The sequence below is a fragment of the Lampris incognitus genome, chromosome 3 (assembly GCF_029633865.1).
Source record: "Lampris incognitus isolate fLamInc1 chromosome 3, fLamInc1.hap2, whole genome shotgun sequence".
NCBI classification, from domain to species: domain Eukaryota; kingdom Metazoa; phylum Chordata; class Actinopteri; order Lampriformes; family Lampridae; genus Lampris; species Lampris incognitus.
In genome coordinates, this window is record NC_079213.1 from 96,737,273 (window position 1) to 96,757,087 (window position 19,815).

The following is a 19,815-nucleotide window of genomic DNA, read 5'->3' on the forward strand; positions in this document are numbered from 1 at the left end:
AGCTTCTTTCCCCAAGCTGTTGCCCACCTGAACCTGGCTACCCACTGAATGTCTGTAAATATGTTTATACTCATGCGCTTTTTTTAACTTATTTTTAGCTTTTGGTCTTCATGTGTTTATATCTTATACTATGCTTGCTGTGTTTGTCTATGTCTGTCTTGCACTGTTTGGCAAAGCCACAGCCCTCGTTTTATTTTTAACATGTGCCTGCACTTTGTTTTTAATGACAATAAATTGAATTGAATTGATTTCTCATCTACCTACCTTTTGCTTTATCATTAGTTTACATTTTCTTTTTTGTTTGTTTTTTTTTTTTACTTATCTCTGGTGCTCAGTTCACATGTGGCTGGTTTTGGTGGGTCCTGTTTTAAGGGTAATCTCGCATGGTGCCATTTGTCTGAGTGACCCTGTCTAAAGTGGTAATCTTGTGTTGAACCAATTGTTTGATTGTTTGAGTAGTAACTCTGTCACGCAGACCCACAGTCTGAAAAAGCACTCAGGTGTAACCAAGGGCTGTCCCGGGACAAAGTGTTGGACTAGTCATTTTGTTTGAGGCCGCGAGTGCTGTTCCAGTGAGTTTTCCATGGTAGTTTCACTTGTTAATGTGCGTGCGCGTGTGCGTGTGTGTGTGTGTGTGTGTGTGTGTGTGTGTGTGTGTGTGTGTGTGTGTGTGTGTGTGTGTGTGTGTGTGTGTGTGTGTGTGTGTGTATTACCTCAAAAATCCAATCAAATAATTGGCAGGGTTTAACAAAATGTCAAATTCCGGATCAATATTAAGCAAATCGATGAGGGCCAGTTGTTGTGTGAGTTAAATACAGGTTCACTGGTGGCAAGATATTGAGAATCAGTTCCACACTCAGACAGATGAGATTGAGCCAATCACGACAAGATGATGTCATCTAGATGCACTCACGCTAACGATAACCGAGATAAGATGGAGGCAATAAAAACCCGGTGTTGTCCAGCACTCTTTCGATTGTGTCGTGAAAAAGAGGAGTTGTATACTTCATTCTCAAAGACCAGTTCCTGCTGTTGTTTCAGTTGTAATCCAAACAGTTTCAAGTTGTTTTTTTTGTCACGGGCAATATTTCCAAGAAAAATATACAGAAAATCCCATATACCTGAAGTGATGCAGCAGCCATTTCACAATCATCCCCATGTTGTTATCTGTACTGCTGCCCAGATAGATGTGGAAAACGAATGAACACCACCAACTTAACAGCTGTAAGTAGTTACATCATATTGTGTAAGAACAGGGGTAAAAAGTTGGGGGGGGGGGGAAGCGAGAGAGCAATAAGCTATTTTTGACATTCTTACCTGCAGGCCGTTTGTGAACTGACAGAATTTTCTGCCCTTTTGAACCCTCATCAAATACCGAGGCAATAATGATAATGTCGTAATCCTTCTTATACAATCCCAGATGACCATGGTTATTGGTGGCGTAAATTGAGATGGCGAGGCAGTTTGCGGAGAGAGAATAATATAAGACTGCTGCAGGACGGAGAGCAGCCTCAGTAGTCTGGGGCAGACAGCTGAATAGCCCCATGTAAACCATAGGACATTTTGTCCTGTCTTCTTCTGACACAGACTTCCAGTATTTTCATTATATATTTTTTTCAAATAAAAGTAACATGTTAGTAGAATTTATGGACCTTGATACCTTCAGGTAAACTGAAAGAGAGGAAAGAGTCGCAGGAGAGAGTATATATATATGTGTGTGTGTGTGTGTGTGTGTGTGTGTGTGTGTGTGTGTGTGTGTGTGTGTGTGTGTGTGTGAGTTGCATTCCTAACAGTTTGGAAAATGGAGAACATCTCCATTTTTCCTCGTTTTTCCGTTATTGACTTTCAGACCATGTTTAGCATTTTCTCCGAGTCGAATAAATAACCCGTATGACCTTGTTTCAGTTTCATCATTGTACACCGTGACCATTTGGATGATAAAAGTCATCCAAAGAGCATTGCTCTTTGGATGACTTCTTTGGATGACTGGTATAATAAGTAGTTACTAGTACAGGCAGTAGTAGTATGATGTACAGTGCATCTGGAAAGTATTCACACCCCTTCACTTTCCCCACATTTTGTTATGTTACAGCCTTATTCCAAAATGGATTAAATTCATTTTTTTCTCATCAATCTACACATAATACCCCATAATGACAAAGTGAAAAAGGTTTTGTAGATTTTTTTGCAAATTTATTAAAAATAAAAAACTGAAATATTGCATGTACATAAGTATTCACACCTTTTGCTATGACACTAAAATTGAGCTCAGGTTCATCCTGTTTCCACTGATCATCCTTGAGATGTTTCTACATCTTGATTGGAGTCCACCTGTATTAAATTCAATTGATTGGACATGATTTGGAAAGGCACACACCTGTCTATATAAGGTCCCCCTGTTGACAGTGCATGTCAGAGCAGAAACCAAGCCATGAAGTCAAAGGAATTGTCTGTGGACCTCCAAGACAGGATTGTATGGAGGCACAGATATGGGGAAGGGTACAAAAAAAATTCTACAGCTTTGAAGGTCCCGAAGAGCACAGTGGTCGCCATCATTCGTAAATGGAAGAAGTTTGGATCCACAAGGACTCTTCCTAGAGCTGGCCGCCCAGCCAAACTGAGCAATCGGGGGAGAAGGGCTTGGTCAGGGAGGTGACCAAGAACCCGATGGTCACTCTGACAGAGCTCCAGCGTTCCTCTGTGGAGATGGGAGAACCTTTCAGAAGGACAACCATCTCTGCAGCACCCCACCAATCAGGCCTTTATGGTAGAGTGGCCAGAAGGAAGCCTCTGCTCAGTAAAAGGCACGTGACAGCCCGCCTGGAGTTTGCCAGAAAGCACCTAAAGGACTCTCAGACCATGAGAAACAAGATTCTCTGGTCTGATGAAACCAAGATTGAACTCTTTGGCCTGAATGCCAAATGTCATGTCTGGAGGAAACCAGGCCCCTCTCATCACCTTGCTAATACCATCCCTACAGTGAAGCATGGTGGTGGCAGCATCATGCTGTGGGGCTGTTCTTCAGCGGCAGGAACTGGGAGACTAGTCAGGATCGAGGGAAAGATGAATGGAGCAAAGTACAGAGAGATCCTTGATGAAAACCTGCTCCAGAGCGCTCAGGACCTCAGACTGGGGCGAAGGTTTACCTTTCAACACGACAACGACCCGAAGCACACAGCCAAGACAACGAAGGAGTGGCTTCGGGACAAGTCTGTGAATGTCCTTGAGTGGCCCAGCCAGAGCCCAGACTTGAACCCCATTGAACATCTCTGGAAAGACCTGAAAATAGCTGTGCATTAACACTCCCCATCTAACCTTACAGAGCTCGAGAGGATCTGCAGAGAAGAATGGGAGAAGTACAAGCTTGTAGCTTCATACCCAAGAAGACTTGAGGCTGTAATCGCTGGGTTTCTCAACCAAGTACTGAGTAAAGGGTGTGAATACGTATGTACATGCAATATTTCAGTTTTTTATTTTTAATAAATTTGCAAAAATTTCTACAAAACCTTTTTGGCTTTGCCATTATGGGGTATTATACATAGATTGATGAGAAAAAAAGGAATTCAATCCATTTTGGAATAAGGCTGTAACATAACAAAATGGAGGGAAAATGAAGGGGTGTGAATACTTTTCGGGTTGCACTGTAGATATGTTAATGATGAAAATAACTCAAATAATAAGCAACTTATCTGTTACAAGCATTACAGATGAATTGGTACTGAATAGGTACTGAAGTAGAAAATTTTGCTCTTCTCAATATACAGGAAATTACAATTTCTATGGAGATAGAATATATAAATGTAGGGAATATATATATATATATAAATATATTTTTTCCTACCTCTATCTTTATATATATATCAGCAGCTGATGAGTGCGCGACGCACAAAACATACTGCTATGTATTAACACTTTTTTTTTCCTGCATCTGTACTGATATTCCGCTCCTCATTGTTTCAGCACTTATAACAACACCATTGACAGTTTCGGGGGCAGGGGGAAACATTATCTATATATATGTGGAATCCTCCAGTGAGTCAAGTAAATTCTTTATACTTGACTCACTGGATTATTTTGCTCCTTATTTGTTTAGCACTTTCCCTACCGTTGAGTGTTTCTTTTAACAAAGTTATATTCCTTTCCTACATCTATCATATATATATATATATATATATATATGTGTGTGTGTATGTATATATAGAATCCTCCAGTGAGTCAAGTAAATTCTTTATACTTGACTCACTGGATTATTTTGCTCCTTATTTGTTTAGCACTTTCCCTACTGTTGAGAGTTTCTTTTAACAAAGTTATATTTTTTTCATATATCTATCATATATATACATACATATATATACGTATACATATACGTATATATATGTATATATAATCCAGTGAGTCTATAGTCTGTGAAAGCAATATACTAAATTTTTTCCAAAATAGATGCTTTCTAAAAATAAAATTTTTTACATTTTTTTTAATTATCTGCCACCAAATAATGTTTATGAGATCCATAGCTCAAACCCAGTGGTAGCGATTGGTCATTTATGTTTAGTGTGTTATGAATATGTGCCAAAGGTCAGATCAATTCTCCTGTCAATAAGCTGTTGAACAAAATAAGAAGAAAGAAACGTACGAACTTTGACCTTTCCAGACTTGTACATCCCAGTGTGGATGTAAACGTTTGCCATCTCCAGATTGACAGATTGTACAAGTTGCTTTACGGTAGTTGCCTTCTTTGAGCTGTCAATCAGAGGCTATCTTGCTGTGCAGCCAATGGGAAGGCAGCTGGTGAAGTCGGCTGGGTGTGTTGTGTTGGAGCTTAAACTTTGGACCTGAGAACAAGTGCTGAGATATACAGTAGAGAGTCTTTCGGATCTGGGACACAGCTGCTCCACAACAAAGAAAACTATTTGACTGGATCAGTGTTATTTTGGGTGGGGGGTTCTTCTGTGTGTCATCCTACCAGTAGAAACTATGGACCACTACGCAGAGCAGGTAAATGTATATAGTCTTTTATAATTCTTCAGCAAATGAGTTTAGGGTACCTAAAATGTCCCTTAGATCAAAGTTCAGTAGGCGTACAGTAAAATCCTTGTTTTGCTCAAAGGAAAGAAAATGAAAAATGATAATAAAATGAGATTTAAAGCATTATAAAACGAAATCTGTACAAGCTGTTCATTCACTGTAATGTACTGTGGAACTGCGCAAACCATGAGCTCATATTTTACAGGGAAGGCCAAAGGGGTAGCAATAAAACAGCGGGCGCAGCAAATAAATGCTTTCACAATATTCTTGCTGTTTTGTTCTCTTGTTATCGTCACTCCTTTATTTCAGGGTTGTGATGGGATGGAGCTGCTTGACTGGCTGTTTGATCAGAATGATGGAATCCTGCGTCAAGAGGAAGCAGGACACCATGGCAACCAGCACATCTGGTCACTTCAGGAACCCAGTGTGCGTAAGCCAATGCCTCGTTTGTCTCAGTCACACAACCTATATGTGCTGTTGTTGTTGTTGCTGCTGCTGTTGTTGTCAATAACATCTTGATGGTCGGCGCCAATGGTCATCTCAAGGATGAGCCTCATGTCTCCACTGGGTTTCTTTCCTCCGTGGTAGGCAGCTTGGATAATGATGCCTTTATATGGCAGCACGGTGACCCAGGGGTTAGCAATGTTGCCTCACAGCAAGAAGGTCCTGGGTTCGAACCCCAGGGTTATCCAACCTTGGGGGTCATCCCCGATCATCCTCTGTGTGGAGTTTGCATGTTCTCCCTGTGTCTGCGGTGGGTTTTGTCACGTGTCAGGAAAGAACCCAAAAGCAGACGGGACAACCAGGTAAGGGAAGAATCAAGTCTTTATTGAAGTGACCAATCTCGGGGGTAGAGCAGGAGTTGGCTCAGTGGCAGGTAGGCAGGCAGGCAGAAGTCCATGAATGGCGACGTTCCAGTGAAGACTGGTCCATAGTGGAGGCCTTTTAAGGGTGAGGGCGATTGCTTGATGGCCAGCTGGCGTGCGTGGTTGAAGGGGGGGTCAGCAGCTGTCAGCTGGTGTAGCAGGTGTCAGCTGGTGTAGCAGGTGTCAAGGGCGATCGCTTTGATGTCAAGGGCGAGAGGCTGTGACAGTACCCCCCCTCCGAGGGGTGCCACCGGGCGACCTACCAGGCCCATCAGGGTGCGTCCTGTGGAAGTCCCGGATGAGGTTCGCGTCCAGGACAAGGCAACGAGGGACCCAACACCTCTCCTCTGGGCCATATCTCTCCCAGTCCACGAGATATTGCAGGCTGTGACCGCGGCGACGAGAGTCCAGGAGACAACGAACTGTGTAAGCCGGATGATCGTTGATCATACGAGGAGGTGGGGGCGGGGGGGGATGGAGGAACTAGAGGGCTGGTAGAGACAGGTTTGAGGCAGGACACATGGAAGGAAGGGTGAACCCGGAGAGTGCAGGGCAGCTTCAGACGGACCACAGAGGGGTTAATGACTTTGACAATTGGAAAGGGACCAATATACCTGGGGGACAGTTTTTTAGCGTCCGATTTCAAGGGTAGATCCTTGGTAGAGAGCCATATCTGGTCACCGGGGGAGTAGTCCAGAGCAGGGGTGCGATGACGATCCGCCAAGTGCTGGTAACGGCCGGAGGCCCTGAGCAGTGCAGCACGGGCTCGCCGCCAGGTCCGACGGCACCGACGGACATGGGCCTGGACAGACGGAACCGGAATGTCTACCTCTTGAGAAGGAAAAAGGGGAGGCTGATAGCCGTAAAGGCATTGAAAAGGGGACAACCCAGTAGCAGACGATGGCAAGGTGTTATGGGCATATTCTACCCAGGGAAGTTGTGAGGACCAAGAGGATGGGTTGGCAGACACGACAGCAGAGAACAGTCGCCAATGCCTGGTTGGCCCTCTCAGCCTGGCCGTTGGTCTGAGGATGGAACCCCGATGACAGACTGACGGTGGCACCGATGGCAGAGCAAAAAGCCTTCCAGACAGCAGAAGTGAACTGGAGGCCACGGTCAGACACTATATCACGGGGAAGACCGTGGATCCGGAAAACCTCCCTGACCAGCAGATCCGCAGTCTCTCGAGCCGAAGGCAGTTTAGACAAGGGCAAAAAATTTACAAATTTACTAAAGCGATCAACAACAGTCAGTACAACGGTGTTACCGTCAGAGGCGGGCAGACCAGAGACGAAATCCAAGGACAGATGCGACCAGGGATGGTGTGGAACAGGCAGGGGGCGCAGCAGACCGGCACTGGCCCGAGTGGAGGGCTTATTCTGGGCACAAACAGGACAGGCAGAAACAAAAGCCCCAGTATCCTCTGTCATGGAAGGCCACCAGAACCGCCTACGGAGGAAGGCTAGGGTACGGGTTACTTCAGGATGGCAGGTAAGTTTGGAAGAGTGAGCCCACTGCAACATACTAGATTTAACAGCGTCTGGAACAAACAAGCGCCCAGGGGGACCGTTACCTGGGTCAGGCTGAGTCTGTTGTGCTGCCATGACCTCCCTTTCAATGTTCCAGGTGACAGCAGCAGCCGCAACCACACAGGTAGAGGGAACGATGGTGTCAGGTTGGAGCTTGGGCTCAGACTCCTCCCCATGCACACGAGACAGAGCATCGGGCTTGGCATTCCTGGAGCCAGGTCTGTACGTCAAAGAAAAATTAAAACGACCAAAAAAGAGCGCCCACCTGGCTTGGCGCGTGGTGAGTCGCTTTGCTGACTGGATGTATTCCAGGTTCTTATGGTCAGTCCACACTATAAAAGGAAGCTCAGACCCCTCCAGAAAATGTTGCCATTCCTCCAGTGCCAATTTGACCGCCAGGAGCTCACGATTCCCCACATCATAGTTCCTTTCAGCTGGGGAGAGACGGCAAGACAGGAAGGCACAAGGGTGTGTCTTGCCATCCTCACTGGAGCGCTGAGAAAGGACTGCCCCCACCCCAATCTCAGAGGCGTCTACTTCTACAACGAACTGTTTGGTTGGGTCTGGCTGGATGAGGATAGGAGCTGTGGTGAAGCGGTGCTTGAGGGCTTGGAAAGCTGCCTCTGCTACAGGGGTCCACAGGAACTGTCTGGAGGTGGAGGTAAGAGCGGTTAGTAGGGCCGCAACACGGCTGTAATTGCGGATGAACCGTCTGTAGAAGTTGGCAAAACTGAGGAACCTCTGAAGCTGCTTATGGCTGGTCGGGCTTGGCCACTCAAGAACCGCTCTGACCTTGGCGGGGTCCATTCTCACCTGCCCATCGGCCACGATAGCCCAGGAAGGTGACTGAAGGGGCATGGAATTCGCACTTCTCTGCTTTTACGAAAAGGCGGTTCTCCAGTAGCCGTTGAAGGACTTGGCGGACGTGCATGACATGCTGACAGGTCTCTGGAAAAAATCAGGATATCATCCAGGTAAACAAAAACGAAACGATCCAACATGTCACGTAGGACATCATTGACCAGACTCTAGAAGACAGCTGGGGCATTAGTGAGACCAAAATGGCATCACCAGATATTCAAAATGCCCCAGGGGGGTGTTGAAGGCAGTCTTACATTCATCTCCGTCTCGAACCCGGACCAATTGGTAAGCATTGCGGAGGTCTAGTTTAGTGAACACTGTGGCTCCCTGGAGAGAATCAAAAGCAGAAGTCATGAGGGGCAGAGGGTACTTATTCTTGACTGTGATGTTATTGAGGCCTCTATAGTCAATACACGGCTGGAGGGTTTTGTCCTTCTTGGCCACAAAGAAGAACCCCGCACCAAGGGGTGACAATGACGGGCGAATAAGACCAGCTGCCAAGGAGTCCTTGATGTACCTCTCCATGGACTCCCGCTCAGGCTTGGAGAGGCTATATAGACGACTGCTGGGGAGGGGAGCGCCCAGCAGCAGGTCAATAGCGCAATCATAGGGGCAATGAAGAGGCAGGGAGAGAGCTTGCTGCTTGTTGAACACGGCTTGGAGGTCATGGTACTCTGGAGGCACCAGTGACAGGTCAGAGGTCTCAGAGCTTGACACTTGACTGGGGACAGACTGAGGCAGAGCAGACTGGAGGCATATGGCATGACAGACGGGACTCCAACTTGAAATTCTGGCCGATGACCAATCAATATGGGGACTATGCTTAACCAGCCAGGGATGACCAAGTATAATGGGAACAAATGGAGAATTGATAACGAAAAAACTTAGCTCCTCTTGATGGTTTCCCGACAACAGGAGGCGCACAGGCTCGGTCTTAGAGGTTATCTGGGCCAGGAGACGTCCATCCAGGGCATTAGCTCCAAGAGGCTGGTCCAGACTCACAGTGGCAAGACCTAACTGCTTCACAACACTTGCATCCAAAAAGCTTTCATCAGCTCCAGAGTCAATTAAAGCCAAAAGTTTAGTGGACTGACCTTTAAAACTGATGGTAGCTTGCAACTGGGTACGTGGACGAGGAGACAGAGGGCAGACAGTTGGGCTCACGAGGATCCTCCCCCTCCCTCGTGAGCCTGCTAGTTTGACGGACGGTGAGGGCAGGAGGCAAGAAAGTGACCAGGCTGACCACAATACAAGCAGCTGTTCTCGGTGATGCGGCGTTGACGCTCCTCCGGGTTGAGCCGTTGGAAAACCCGGCCTGGAGGGACTCGTTGTTCCATCCGCTCTCCGCTGATAGCGTACGGAACTCAACTGAGTAGTCAGCGACACTGCGGGAACCCTAGCGGAGAGAGATCAGTCTTTTTGAAGCATCCTTTCCCAGCACGGGATGATCAAAAACCTGGCGAAAAGCAGTGGTGAACTCAGCGTAGGATGAGGAAGTGGAGGCCCGCATCTCCCACACCACTGTAGCCCAATCCAGAGCGCTTCCCCGGAGAAGACCCATGATGTAAGCGACTTTGGCTCCATCCGTGGAATATGACTGGGGCGAAAAAGGGCGACAAAGTCCAAAATCTCCATCATACTTATCGGGCGGGGCAACCCATGGTTCCTTAGCCGAAGTTGATGGCGCTGAGGGTGGCGGAGCTGGAGGGGCGGGTCCTGGGCTAGCGGAGGCTCTAAGTTGGGTCTGGATTCCGGAGATCTTTGAGCCGAGCTCACGGAGGGCGTCAGCCATCTCCTGTAGCACCTGGCTGTGCTGGCCGAGGACCGATTCCTGGTTGGCTACAGCCTGGCAGACCGTGGCCAGGTCTGTGGTGGAATGGTCTGCTGGGTCCATAGTGGCTGGAACGTACTGTCACGTGTCAGGAAAGAACCCAAAAGCAGACGGGACAACCAGGTAAGTGAAGAATCAAGTCTTTATTGAAGTGACCGATCTCGGGCGTAGAGCAGGAGTTGGCTCAGTGGCAGGTAGGCAGGCAGGCAGAAGTCCATGAATGGCGACGTTCCAGCGAAGACTGGTCCATAGTGGAGGCCTTTTAAGGGTGAGGGCGATTGCTTGATGGCCAGCTGGCGTGCCGGGGTGAAGGGGGGGTCAGCAGGTGTCAGCTGGTGTAGCAGGTGTCAGCTGGTGTAGCAGGTGTCAAGGGCGATCGCTTTGATGTCAAGGGCGAGAGGCTGTGACAGGTTTTCTCCAGGTGCTCCGGTTTCCCCCACCATCAAAAAGAAACATGCATGTTAGGGTTTGTACTCCTATCTGTCTGTGCCCCCGACCAAGGCAATGGGAAAAGAACGAGTTAGTCTCCGGGCGCAGCATGAAGGTGGCAGCCCACTGCTCCTAGCGGCACAGATCACACCTAGGATGGGTTAATTTGCAGTAACTGAATTTTACCAAGGGGATTAATAAAGGAAACTTAATCGTAATTAATCTTCTGTATTTGCAGATGCTACCGGTTGAAGAAACAGACGGTGACTTTCTTAACGCCCTGCTGAGAGGCAGCGATTCTGTTTCGGGCTCCCCTCTCTGGTCCCCTTCCCCCAGTGACAGTGGTATCAGCGAGGACCCACCCTCAGACCAGCTGGACAGCCCTCAGCGGCCCGAAAGTCCCCCGGAGGAACCTCAGTACTTCAGGCCCCTGTCTCAAAATAAGAAGGCCCCAGAATTCAACTTCTCCACTAGATCCAGTGAGTCGCAAACTACGCAAAATACAGAAAATTCACAATGACATATATTTTATATCAACTACAGTTTAGTTTACCTTTTACATGTGCTATGATGAGATTATGATGAGATAAGATTATAAACAAACAAACAAAAAACCACTGAAACAAGGAGGGGGGAATTGGTGCATTTAAACGGTTATCTCTCTAGCTACATGCCTGCGTGCAATTAAATCTGATTACCAAGAGCTTTTGCTTTTCTTTTATTAAAGTGGTTGTGTACAATAGTTTACAAGATCATGGAAAAGACGTCAACATGATGAAAAATAGACGCACTATGAAAACTGGGTATTTGGACAATGCCCGGGCGCCAAATGTCATTTTTGCATCTAGGAGTTAATTGTCTTTGCAACCATCCAAACAATTACACGAGCAAATCCGACTGATCAGTGGTTGTGTATGGCTTTGTGTCTTTCTGTACGGATACAGATGGCTGGGAATCTGGCTTCCCACCCGGCAGGACAGGAGGAGCACAGTATCCTTGTGATGTACACAGACCCCAGCTGTCTGCTGGTTTCTCCCTTACTGTGAAGGACTTGCTTTTGTCTGGCACACCAGAGGCAGTAAGTGTGTGGTGTTGTGTGTTAGTGTCTGTGTGTGTATACCAAATCAAACTGACTTATGTGTAACACCCATAGTTTACCCTCCTCTTCAAGTTTGTGAATCAAATTGTGTGTGTGTGTGTGTGTGTGTGTGTGTGTGTGTGTGTGTGTGTGTGTGTGTGTGTGTGTGTGTGTGTGTGTGTGTTTGTGTATGTGTGTGTGCGTGTGCGTGTGTGTTTGGACAAAAATAAATAGGTGTCTACAGCTACTGAAAAAAGCAATCTTGCAAACGCTTGGGGGTAAGGCCTCCAATTTTGCAAGTAAACCTCTTTAGTTCAACCATAATTTATGTAGAGAAGTTTCACTGTGCACACAGTAAACCCTTTCAACAACCACCTGCTTCTGCTTCACTTCAAACCTTAACACACACTACAACCTTTTGTTTAAGAGAAACACTATGATTTTGACATCTAAATTGTTCGTCTGCTAAAGTCAATTTTATTTGTGCAGCCTAAAATCACATGATTGTCCCGGACGGCTTTACACTCAGTACAATATACAACATTATACAACACCCTCCATCCATGGACCCTAAATACAAATGAGGAAAAACTCCACAAGAAAACCTTATCAGAAAAAGAAAAAAAAATGGGAGAAACCTCAGGAAGAGCAACAGAGGAGGGACCCTTCCTCCAAGACGGACAGACATGCAATAGTTGTCGCATGCACAAAATACACAAAAGTAACAGAATTATAATGTAACATCATATATTACACACAGAGCGAGGTAATGTAGAATATATACAGTTCCATCCATTATCCGAACTGCTTATCCTGCTCTCAGGGTTGCGCGGATGCTGGAGCCTATCCCAACAGTCATTGGGCTGCAGGCGGGGAGACACCCTGGACAGGCTGCCAGGCCATCACACAGGGCCCACACACACACACACACACACACACACACACACACACACACACACACACACACACACACACACACATACCTAGGGACAATTTAGTATGGCCAATTCACCTGACCTACATGTCTTTGGACTGTGGGAGGAAACCAGAGCCCCCGGAGGAAACCCACGCAGACACAGGTAGAACATGCAAACTCCACACAAAGGATGACCTAGGATGGCCCACCAAGGTTCAACTACCCAAGGGCTCGAACCCAGGGCCTTCTTGCTATTAGGCAACTGGGCTAACCACTGCGCCAGTGCCGCCCATATATATACAGTGGTGTGAAAAAGTCTTTGCCCCCTTCCTGATTTCTTATTTTTTTGCATGTTTGTCACACTTAAATGTTTCAGATCATCAAACAAATTTAAATATTAGACAAAGATAACACAAGTAAACACAAAATGCAGTTTTTAAATGAAGGTTTGTATTATTAAGGGAAAAAAAATCCAAAGCTACATGGCCCTGTGTGAAAAAGTGATTGCCCCCTAAACCGAATAACTGGTTGGGCCACCCTTAGCAGCAACAACTGCAATCAAGCGTTTGCGATAACTGGCAATGAGCCTTTTACAGCGTTGTGGAGGAATTTTGGCCCACTCATCTTTGCAGAATTGTTTTAATTCAGCCATATTGGAGTGTTTTCGAGCATGAACCGCCTTTTTAAGGTCATGCCACAGCATCTCAATTGGATTCAGGTCAGGACTTTGACTAGGCCACTCCAAAGTCTTTATTTTGTTTTTCTTAAGCCATTCAGAGGTGGACTTGCTGGTGTGTTTTGGATCATTGTCCTGCTGCAGAACCCAAGTGCGCTTCAGCTTGAGGTCACGAACAGATGGCTGGACATTCTCCTTCAGGATTTTTTGGTAGACAACAGAATTCATGGTTCCATTTACCAAAGCAAGTCTTCCAGGTCCAGAAGCAGCAAAACAGCCCCAGGCCATCACACTACCACCACCATATTTTACTGTTGGTATGATGTTCCTTTTCTGAAATGTTGTGTTACTTTTACGCCAGATGTAATGGGACACACACCTTCCAAAAAGTTCAACTTTTGTCTCGTCAGTCCACAGAGTATTTTCCCAAAAGTCTTGGGGATCATCAGGATGTTTTCTGGCAAAACTGAGATGAGCCTTTATGTTCTTTTTGCTCGGCAGTGGTTTTCGTCTTGGAACTCTGCCATGCAGGCCATTTTTGCCCAGTCTCTTTCTTATGGTGGAGTCATGAACACTGACCTTAACTAAGGCAAGTGAGGCCTGCAGTTCTTTGGATGTTGTTGTGGGGTCTTTTGTGACCTCTTGGATGAGTCGTCGCTGCGCTCTTGGGGTGATTTTGGTCGGCCTGCCACTCCTGGGAAGGTTCACCACTGTTCCATGTTTTCGCCATTTGTGGATAATGGCTCTCACTGTGGTTCGCTGGAGTCCCAAAGCTTTAGAAATGGCTTTATAACCTTTTCCAGACTGATAGATTTCATTTACTTTGTTTCTCATTTGTTCCTGAATTTCTTTGGATCGCAGCATGATATCTAGCTTTTGAGGATCTTTTGGTCTACTTCACTTTGTCAGGCAGGTCCTATTTAAGTGATTTCTTGATTGAGAAGAGGTGTGGCAGTAATCCGGCCTGGGTATGGCTAGAGAAATTGAACTCAGCTTTCCAAAGATGTGATAAACCAATCTTAATTTATGTTTTAACAGGGGGGGGGGGCAATCACTTTTTCACACAGGGCCATGTAGGTTTGGATTTTTCTTTTCCCTTAATAATAAAAACCTTCATTAAAAAACTGCATTTTGTGTTTACTTGTGTTATCTTTGTCTAATATTTAAATTTGTTTGATGATCTGAAACATTTAAGTGTGACAAACATGCAACAAAATAAGAAATCAGGAAGGGGACAAACACTTTTTCACACCACTGTAGTTAATGTATAGATTGTAATGTATTTTCTCCCCAATTGTACCCGGGCAATTACCCCACTCTTCCGAGCCATCCTGGTCACTGCTCCACCCCCTCTGCAGATCCGGGGAAGACTGCAGACTACCACATGCCTCCTCCGATACATGTGGAGCTGCCAGCCGCTTCTTTTCACCTGACAGTGAGGAGTTTCACCAGGGGGACATAGCACGTGGGAGGATCACGCTATTCCCCCCAGTTCCCCCTCTCCCCCGAACAAGCACCCCGACTGACCAGAGAAGGTGCTAGTGCAGTGACCAGGACACATACCCACATCCGGCTTCCCATCCGCAGACACGGACAATTGTGTCTGTAGGGACGCATGACCAAGCCGGAGGTAACACGGGGATTCGAACCAGCGATCCTCATGTTGGTAGGCAACAGAATAGACCGGTATGCTACCTGGATGCCCCAGCAAATAAATTTCTAAATGTACTGGGTAATAAAAATTCTAAGGAGAGGAGGGTACAAGGCATATTTGGTGAATCTGTGACCATCCAAGACAACGTCAGGCAAACCCACAGACGCAGTCGAGAGCCAGCGGGACCTGCAGACAGAATAGGCTTCACATGCACACAAGAGGCAGACTTCAACACAGCATTCACACAGAGGGTAGAAGATGACAGAAGGGACGAGAGTGATGCAGAATTAGTCATAGCCAAAACAAATGATAATAATCCCAAAATGGTTCTCAGATGCTCTATAATTTGACATAATGAGCTGTCATGAGCAAAGTGAACCGAACGTCACCTGAGATCTGACATCATCAGATCACATGAGGTGAAGGAAAGAATTATTTTATAACTGTAATTTACCAATGTTGACATCTATAGGACAAAGACAACAGGGGTTGGATTTGGGTAAAGGAGATGGTTAGTAACATCTAAGCAGATTACATTTCCAGATATCGTCTTCAAAAAAGGAAACTGCCTGCTGGTGCAGAATACCAAGCTAAGGGTTCAGCTGCTGTGGAATTTCCCTTTAATGAAAGATGCTTTTTCTTTCCACCCCGCATGGCTCTCAGCCGTGTAGCTGGTGACTCATGTTGAAATCTCCACCTGCATTTTCAAATACTGCACCGCGTTCAGTGTTAACCGTCACAGACATTTGAATGACAAAGAAACCCCCCATTGAAGGTGGACGTCATCACATACACTGGATCCCTGTTGGCGCCATAGTGTTTTTGTTCGTTTTGCTTTGGAGCTTCCTGAGCATGGTGAAGAGCTGTGGCGATACCGCAGACTCCTACACACTCACAGAGAGGGGGGGGGAGCAAGGGGAGAGAGAGAGGGAGAGAAAAAGAGAGAAAGAGAGAGGAAGAGAGGGGGGAGAGAGAGAAAGAAAGAGGGGGGAGAGAGAGAGAGAGAGAGAGAGAGAGGCAGGACATGACTTAAGCTCAGGCAGTATAATTTCTTTGAGGAAGCCATAAAATGAGATTGATGAAGAAGAGATGTTGTGGTTAGCAGCCATCAAATCCAATTCTGCTTCCTCTTAGGGTCCAGAAAAAGGGTGTTAAAAAAACGAGAGGGGAGGGTGCACGTGAATTTGACAGAGAGAGTTAAGCGGTGATGTTGTACATATTTGTATTTTTCTCTTTTGCTAGCCCCCGCAGCCGCCCCAACAGTCCACTCAAGAGCTGGTTCTCAATGAGGATGAGAAGAAGCTCTTAGCCAAGGAGGGAATGACACTGCCGAGCCAACTGCCGCTCACCAAGGTACAAACCTCTACTACTGTTTGCATCTCAAAAAAGAAGGAAAAAAAGAACACACAAACAATGAACAACATAAAGCAACAGGGGGCTAAACTCCAACTGAATATTTATTTTCTCCGCCCGCATCCATCAGTATGAAGAAAGGATTCTGAAGAAAATTCGCCGAAAGATACGCAATAAACAGTCCGCCCAGGAGAGCCGGAAGAAGAAGAAGGAGTACATCGATGGGCTAGAGAGCAGGTCAGAGGACTAGCAGTGGGGGGAAAAAAGAGAAAGAAAATGAACATGGAGAGGGAGGCTGGGTCTCTGTGGTCCAGTTAAGACAGGGGCTAGCATGCACAGCTGGGGACCAGCATGTTCATCATTTAAAAAAAAAAAAAGAAAAAAAAAAGACGTGAAAATTCATTTGATTCATAAATGGAGTGGTTGTGATTCACCGGTATTAAACCTTTGATAAACAGTATGAATCCCATTGGTGCTGACTGAACACGTCGCGAGGTTTAGGCTGACGCCGAGGGCGTGCTGCTGTGCAGCTGTGTCCTGCGTGCGATTCTGACTAAACGGCCTCTCGGTACCACAAAGCTGTTGTTCTCTGATGACTCTGCCGCGTCCCGCCTCCTTCTCTCGGGGCTTTTATTCTCTTGTAGGATGGCCGCCTGCAACGCACACAACCAGGAGCTGCAGAGGAAAGTGTTCCGGCTGGAGAAATGCAACACGTGAGGAATTCAAATTATTCTCTCGCTTTTTTAAGACTCCCCCCCCCCCCCGGCATCCTGTCTCTCTTAATCTGTTGGTTGTTCTTCGTTTAATCTATTTATATATATATATATATATATATATATATATATATATATATATATATATATATATATATATATATATTCTTTCTTTTTTTTTGCCTTCTTTCTTTCTTTTTTTATTTATTTTCTATGCCTTTGGCATTCTTCAGATCCTTTTTTTGTGTCTCTTCTCCGTCCTCACTTTATTTGTCCTCCCATCTGTTTCTGCAGGTCATTGATCGAGCAGCTGCACAGGCTTCGGGCTTTAGTTATGAACAGCTCTAACAAGACAGCCCAAACAGCGACCTGCGTTCTGGTAAACAAAACAAAACAAAAAAAGAAAAAAAAGTAAATTCTTTGTTTATGAGTCAGACAGATAAACACACAGGGAAGGCACACCAGACGCACACCAAACCAAGCCTGAAAATGTAATTTTTATTACACAAATTAAATGGCATGTTTACAAAAGATTATAGGCCCCTGAAGTTAGAAACACACACACACACACACACACTACACACTCTCTCTCTCTCCTTAAGGCTGCACTGGATGGCACAGCCTTGTAGAGAGACACACACAATACAATGGCACACAAAGGACACACAACTAGCAAACAGTAAAATACACTGCTTGAGCTGGACCAGTTTGTTCTCTTCTGGTCATAGCAGGTAAATCAAACACAGGACCTAAAGCAACATCAGTAGGCTTTACAACATCCACTCTCGTGAATATGAACGAGTCTGAATTCCCAGTAAGACAAAGAGCCTAATACAAGATACCAAAGGAGACTTGGAACAGCACCAAGACGTGTTTATTCTGGGAATCACAGGCAGAAACCATATTCACAAAGACATCTCCCAAGCAGCCGCATTGTGTTTGTGTACGGTCCGACCTGCGGGGGGGATTTAAAATTTGATTTGTCCCCTCTCTCCCTCAGGTGCTTCTGCTGTCCTTCTCCCTAATCCTGTTTCCCAGCCTCAAGCCATTCTCCGACACCGAAGTCAGTCAAGGAGACTTCAGTCCGGTTAGAAGTGAGTCATCCTTACCGGCTGCCCATCCCAAGGCTCCCAAATTGCCCAATGGTTTGATAATAAAACAGCATTGTAAATAGCACAGCACCAAAATACAATTAATAAATGTAAACTGTGGTGGCCTTGGGAGGATGCTTTACTTGAATAGTGGCATGGCCAGAGGCAAAGTCACATGTTTGTAGACAGTGACGACAAGCTTCGTTGTCTCTGATACTCACACTCATACAAATGCACACATACAAACACAACAAGGCAACAAGCACTTAAAAGAACATAACACTAGGGGCGTCTATTCCGCTGCCTACCAACACAGGGATCGCCGGTTCGAATCCCCGTGTTACCTCGGCCTTGGTCGGGCGTCCCTACAAACACAATTGGCCGTGTCTGCAGGGGGGGGGGGGCAAATGTGGGTATGTTTCCTGGTGGCTGCACTAGCACCTACTCCAGTCAGTCAGGGCTCCTGTTCGGGGGGGAGGGGGAACTGGGGGGAATAGCGTGATGCTCCCACGTGCTACGTCCCCCTGGTGAAACTCCTCACTGTCAGGTGAAAAGAAGTGGCTGGTGACTCCCCATGTATCGAAGGAGACATGTGGTAGTCTGCAGCCCTCCCCGGATCAGCAGAGGGGGTGGAGCAGCGACCAGGACGGCTCAGAAGAGGGGGGTAATTGGCTGGCTACAATTGGGGAGAAAAGGGGGGGGACACAAAAAAAGAACAGAATATTTGGAGCTGTCCACAGAGTTTCCACCTTCTTTATCTTCCCTCTATGTCCTTATTCTCGCACAGTCCAGTCACGGTCTCTGCACAGCCTTCAAGCCTCCAGGGTGCTTCCTGTCAGCGACCACTCATTCTCCACCGAAGATGAACCCGAGTCACTGGGTGGACATTTTCCAGGGGACCCGCACCTGGAAGATATCACCTCGGCGGTGTCGAAGCTGGGAGTCAGCCGAAAGCTGTCAGGTTTGGAGCTCATGCATCACAATAACAGTCAAGAAGACGAGGTTAGCCGTTTCCATGCAGACCCCATTACTGGTCACATTGCCACCTTGACCTTAGACCCAAACCGCCGGGCAAGGCTGCGGCCCCACGCTGACGACATGTGAAGGGGAGCAGGAGAGGCTCCCAATGTGACCCCCCCCCCCCCATCTACTCCTCCTCTTCCATAGACATGAGAGCAGGGAGCTATTCTCGGGCTACTATTTGCACAGACGGGGAACTAAGATACCAATCCTTCCTGTTTGGCCTCTAATTTTGTATCGTTAAAACATCTGTATGCTTTTTCCTCAGTTGTCATTTTGTTTTTTATTAGTGTGTGGATTCAATCCACACACTAAATCCATATTCATTGTATACTGTAAAAATTGCCTGTCAAGATGATGTTAAATGTCAGTATGTACTTAAATGTCAGTATGAATAATGTGCCTTTAGACTGCCAAAAATTAGTTAAGCAGAACTGTGATGATGTGTACAATTTTGAGCAAAACAGATATTTAATAAACTGTTAAATGATTTTGGGCAATGCCTGTGGAAGCTCTTAGTAACTTGGACAATTTAGATCCATTCATCAATAAAATGGCTTAAAATAAAGGCTGTCAAAAATGTTTATGTGTTGGTCCACTACGAGTAGATGCTTTTCCTCCTGTGGTTTCGTATTAGTGGTATTTTAAAAGGGATGACAAGCCGCAACATTTCCCTCGACAGCTCTTGGTGCCTGGAGGGCTCTTAAGATCAGGCATCCAGACAAACCCTGAGGGCAAATACAGTAGGTCTGATGACAGCAGATATGGTTCAC

General features: G+C 46.2%; 1 protein-coding gene across 1 annotated transcript; it reads left to right on the plus strand.

Moving 5' to 3' along the window:
• Positions 1-4,947: 4,947 nt before the first annotated feature.
• Positions 4,948-19,607, plus strand: LOC130110615 (cyclic AMP-responsive element-binding protein 3-like protein 3-B). The gene is made up of 10 exons (XM_056277773.1): positions 4,948-4,995; positions 5,335-5,451; positions 10,780-11,020; positions 11,486-11,619; positions 16,108-16,218; positions 16,349-16,455; positions 16,863-16,931; positions 17,226-17,310; positions 17,932-18,025; positions 18,810-19,607. Exons 1-10 carry the CDS (start codon positions 4,975-4,977, stop codon positions 19,124-19,126), a joined length of 1,296 nt encoding a protein of 431 aa, XP_056133748.1. The 5' UTR covers positions 4,948-4,974; the 3' UTR covers positions 19,127-19,607.
• The last annotated feature ends 208 nt before the right edge of the window (positions 19,608-19,815 follow it).

What these genes read in the sequence shown, in the direction of transcription:
- LOC130110615 (XM_056277773.1), top strand. Translation starts at nt 4,975, where the DNA reads ATGGACCACTACGCAGAGCAG. An exon ending in GGTCACTTCAGGAACCCAGT is followed by an intron (nt 5,452 to 10,779) that starts GTGCGTAAGCCA and finishes CTGTATTTGCAG; the next exon opens with ATGCTACCGGTTGAAGAAAC. An exon ending in AGACTTCAGTCCGGTTAGAA is followed by an intron (nt 18,026 to 18,809) that starts GTGAGTCATCCT and finishes ATTCTCGCACAG; the next exon opens with TCCAGTCACGGTCTCTGCAC.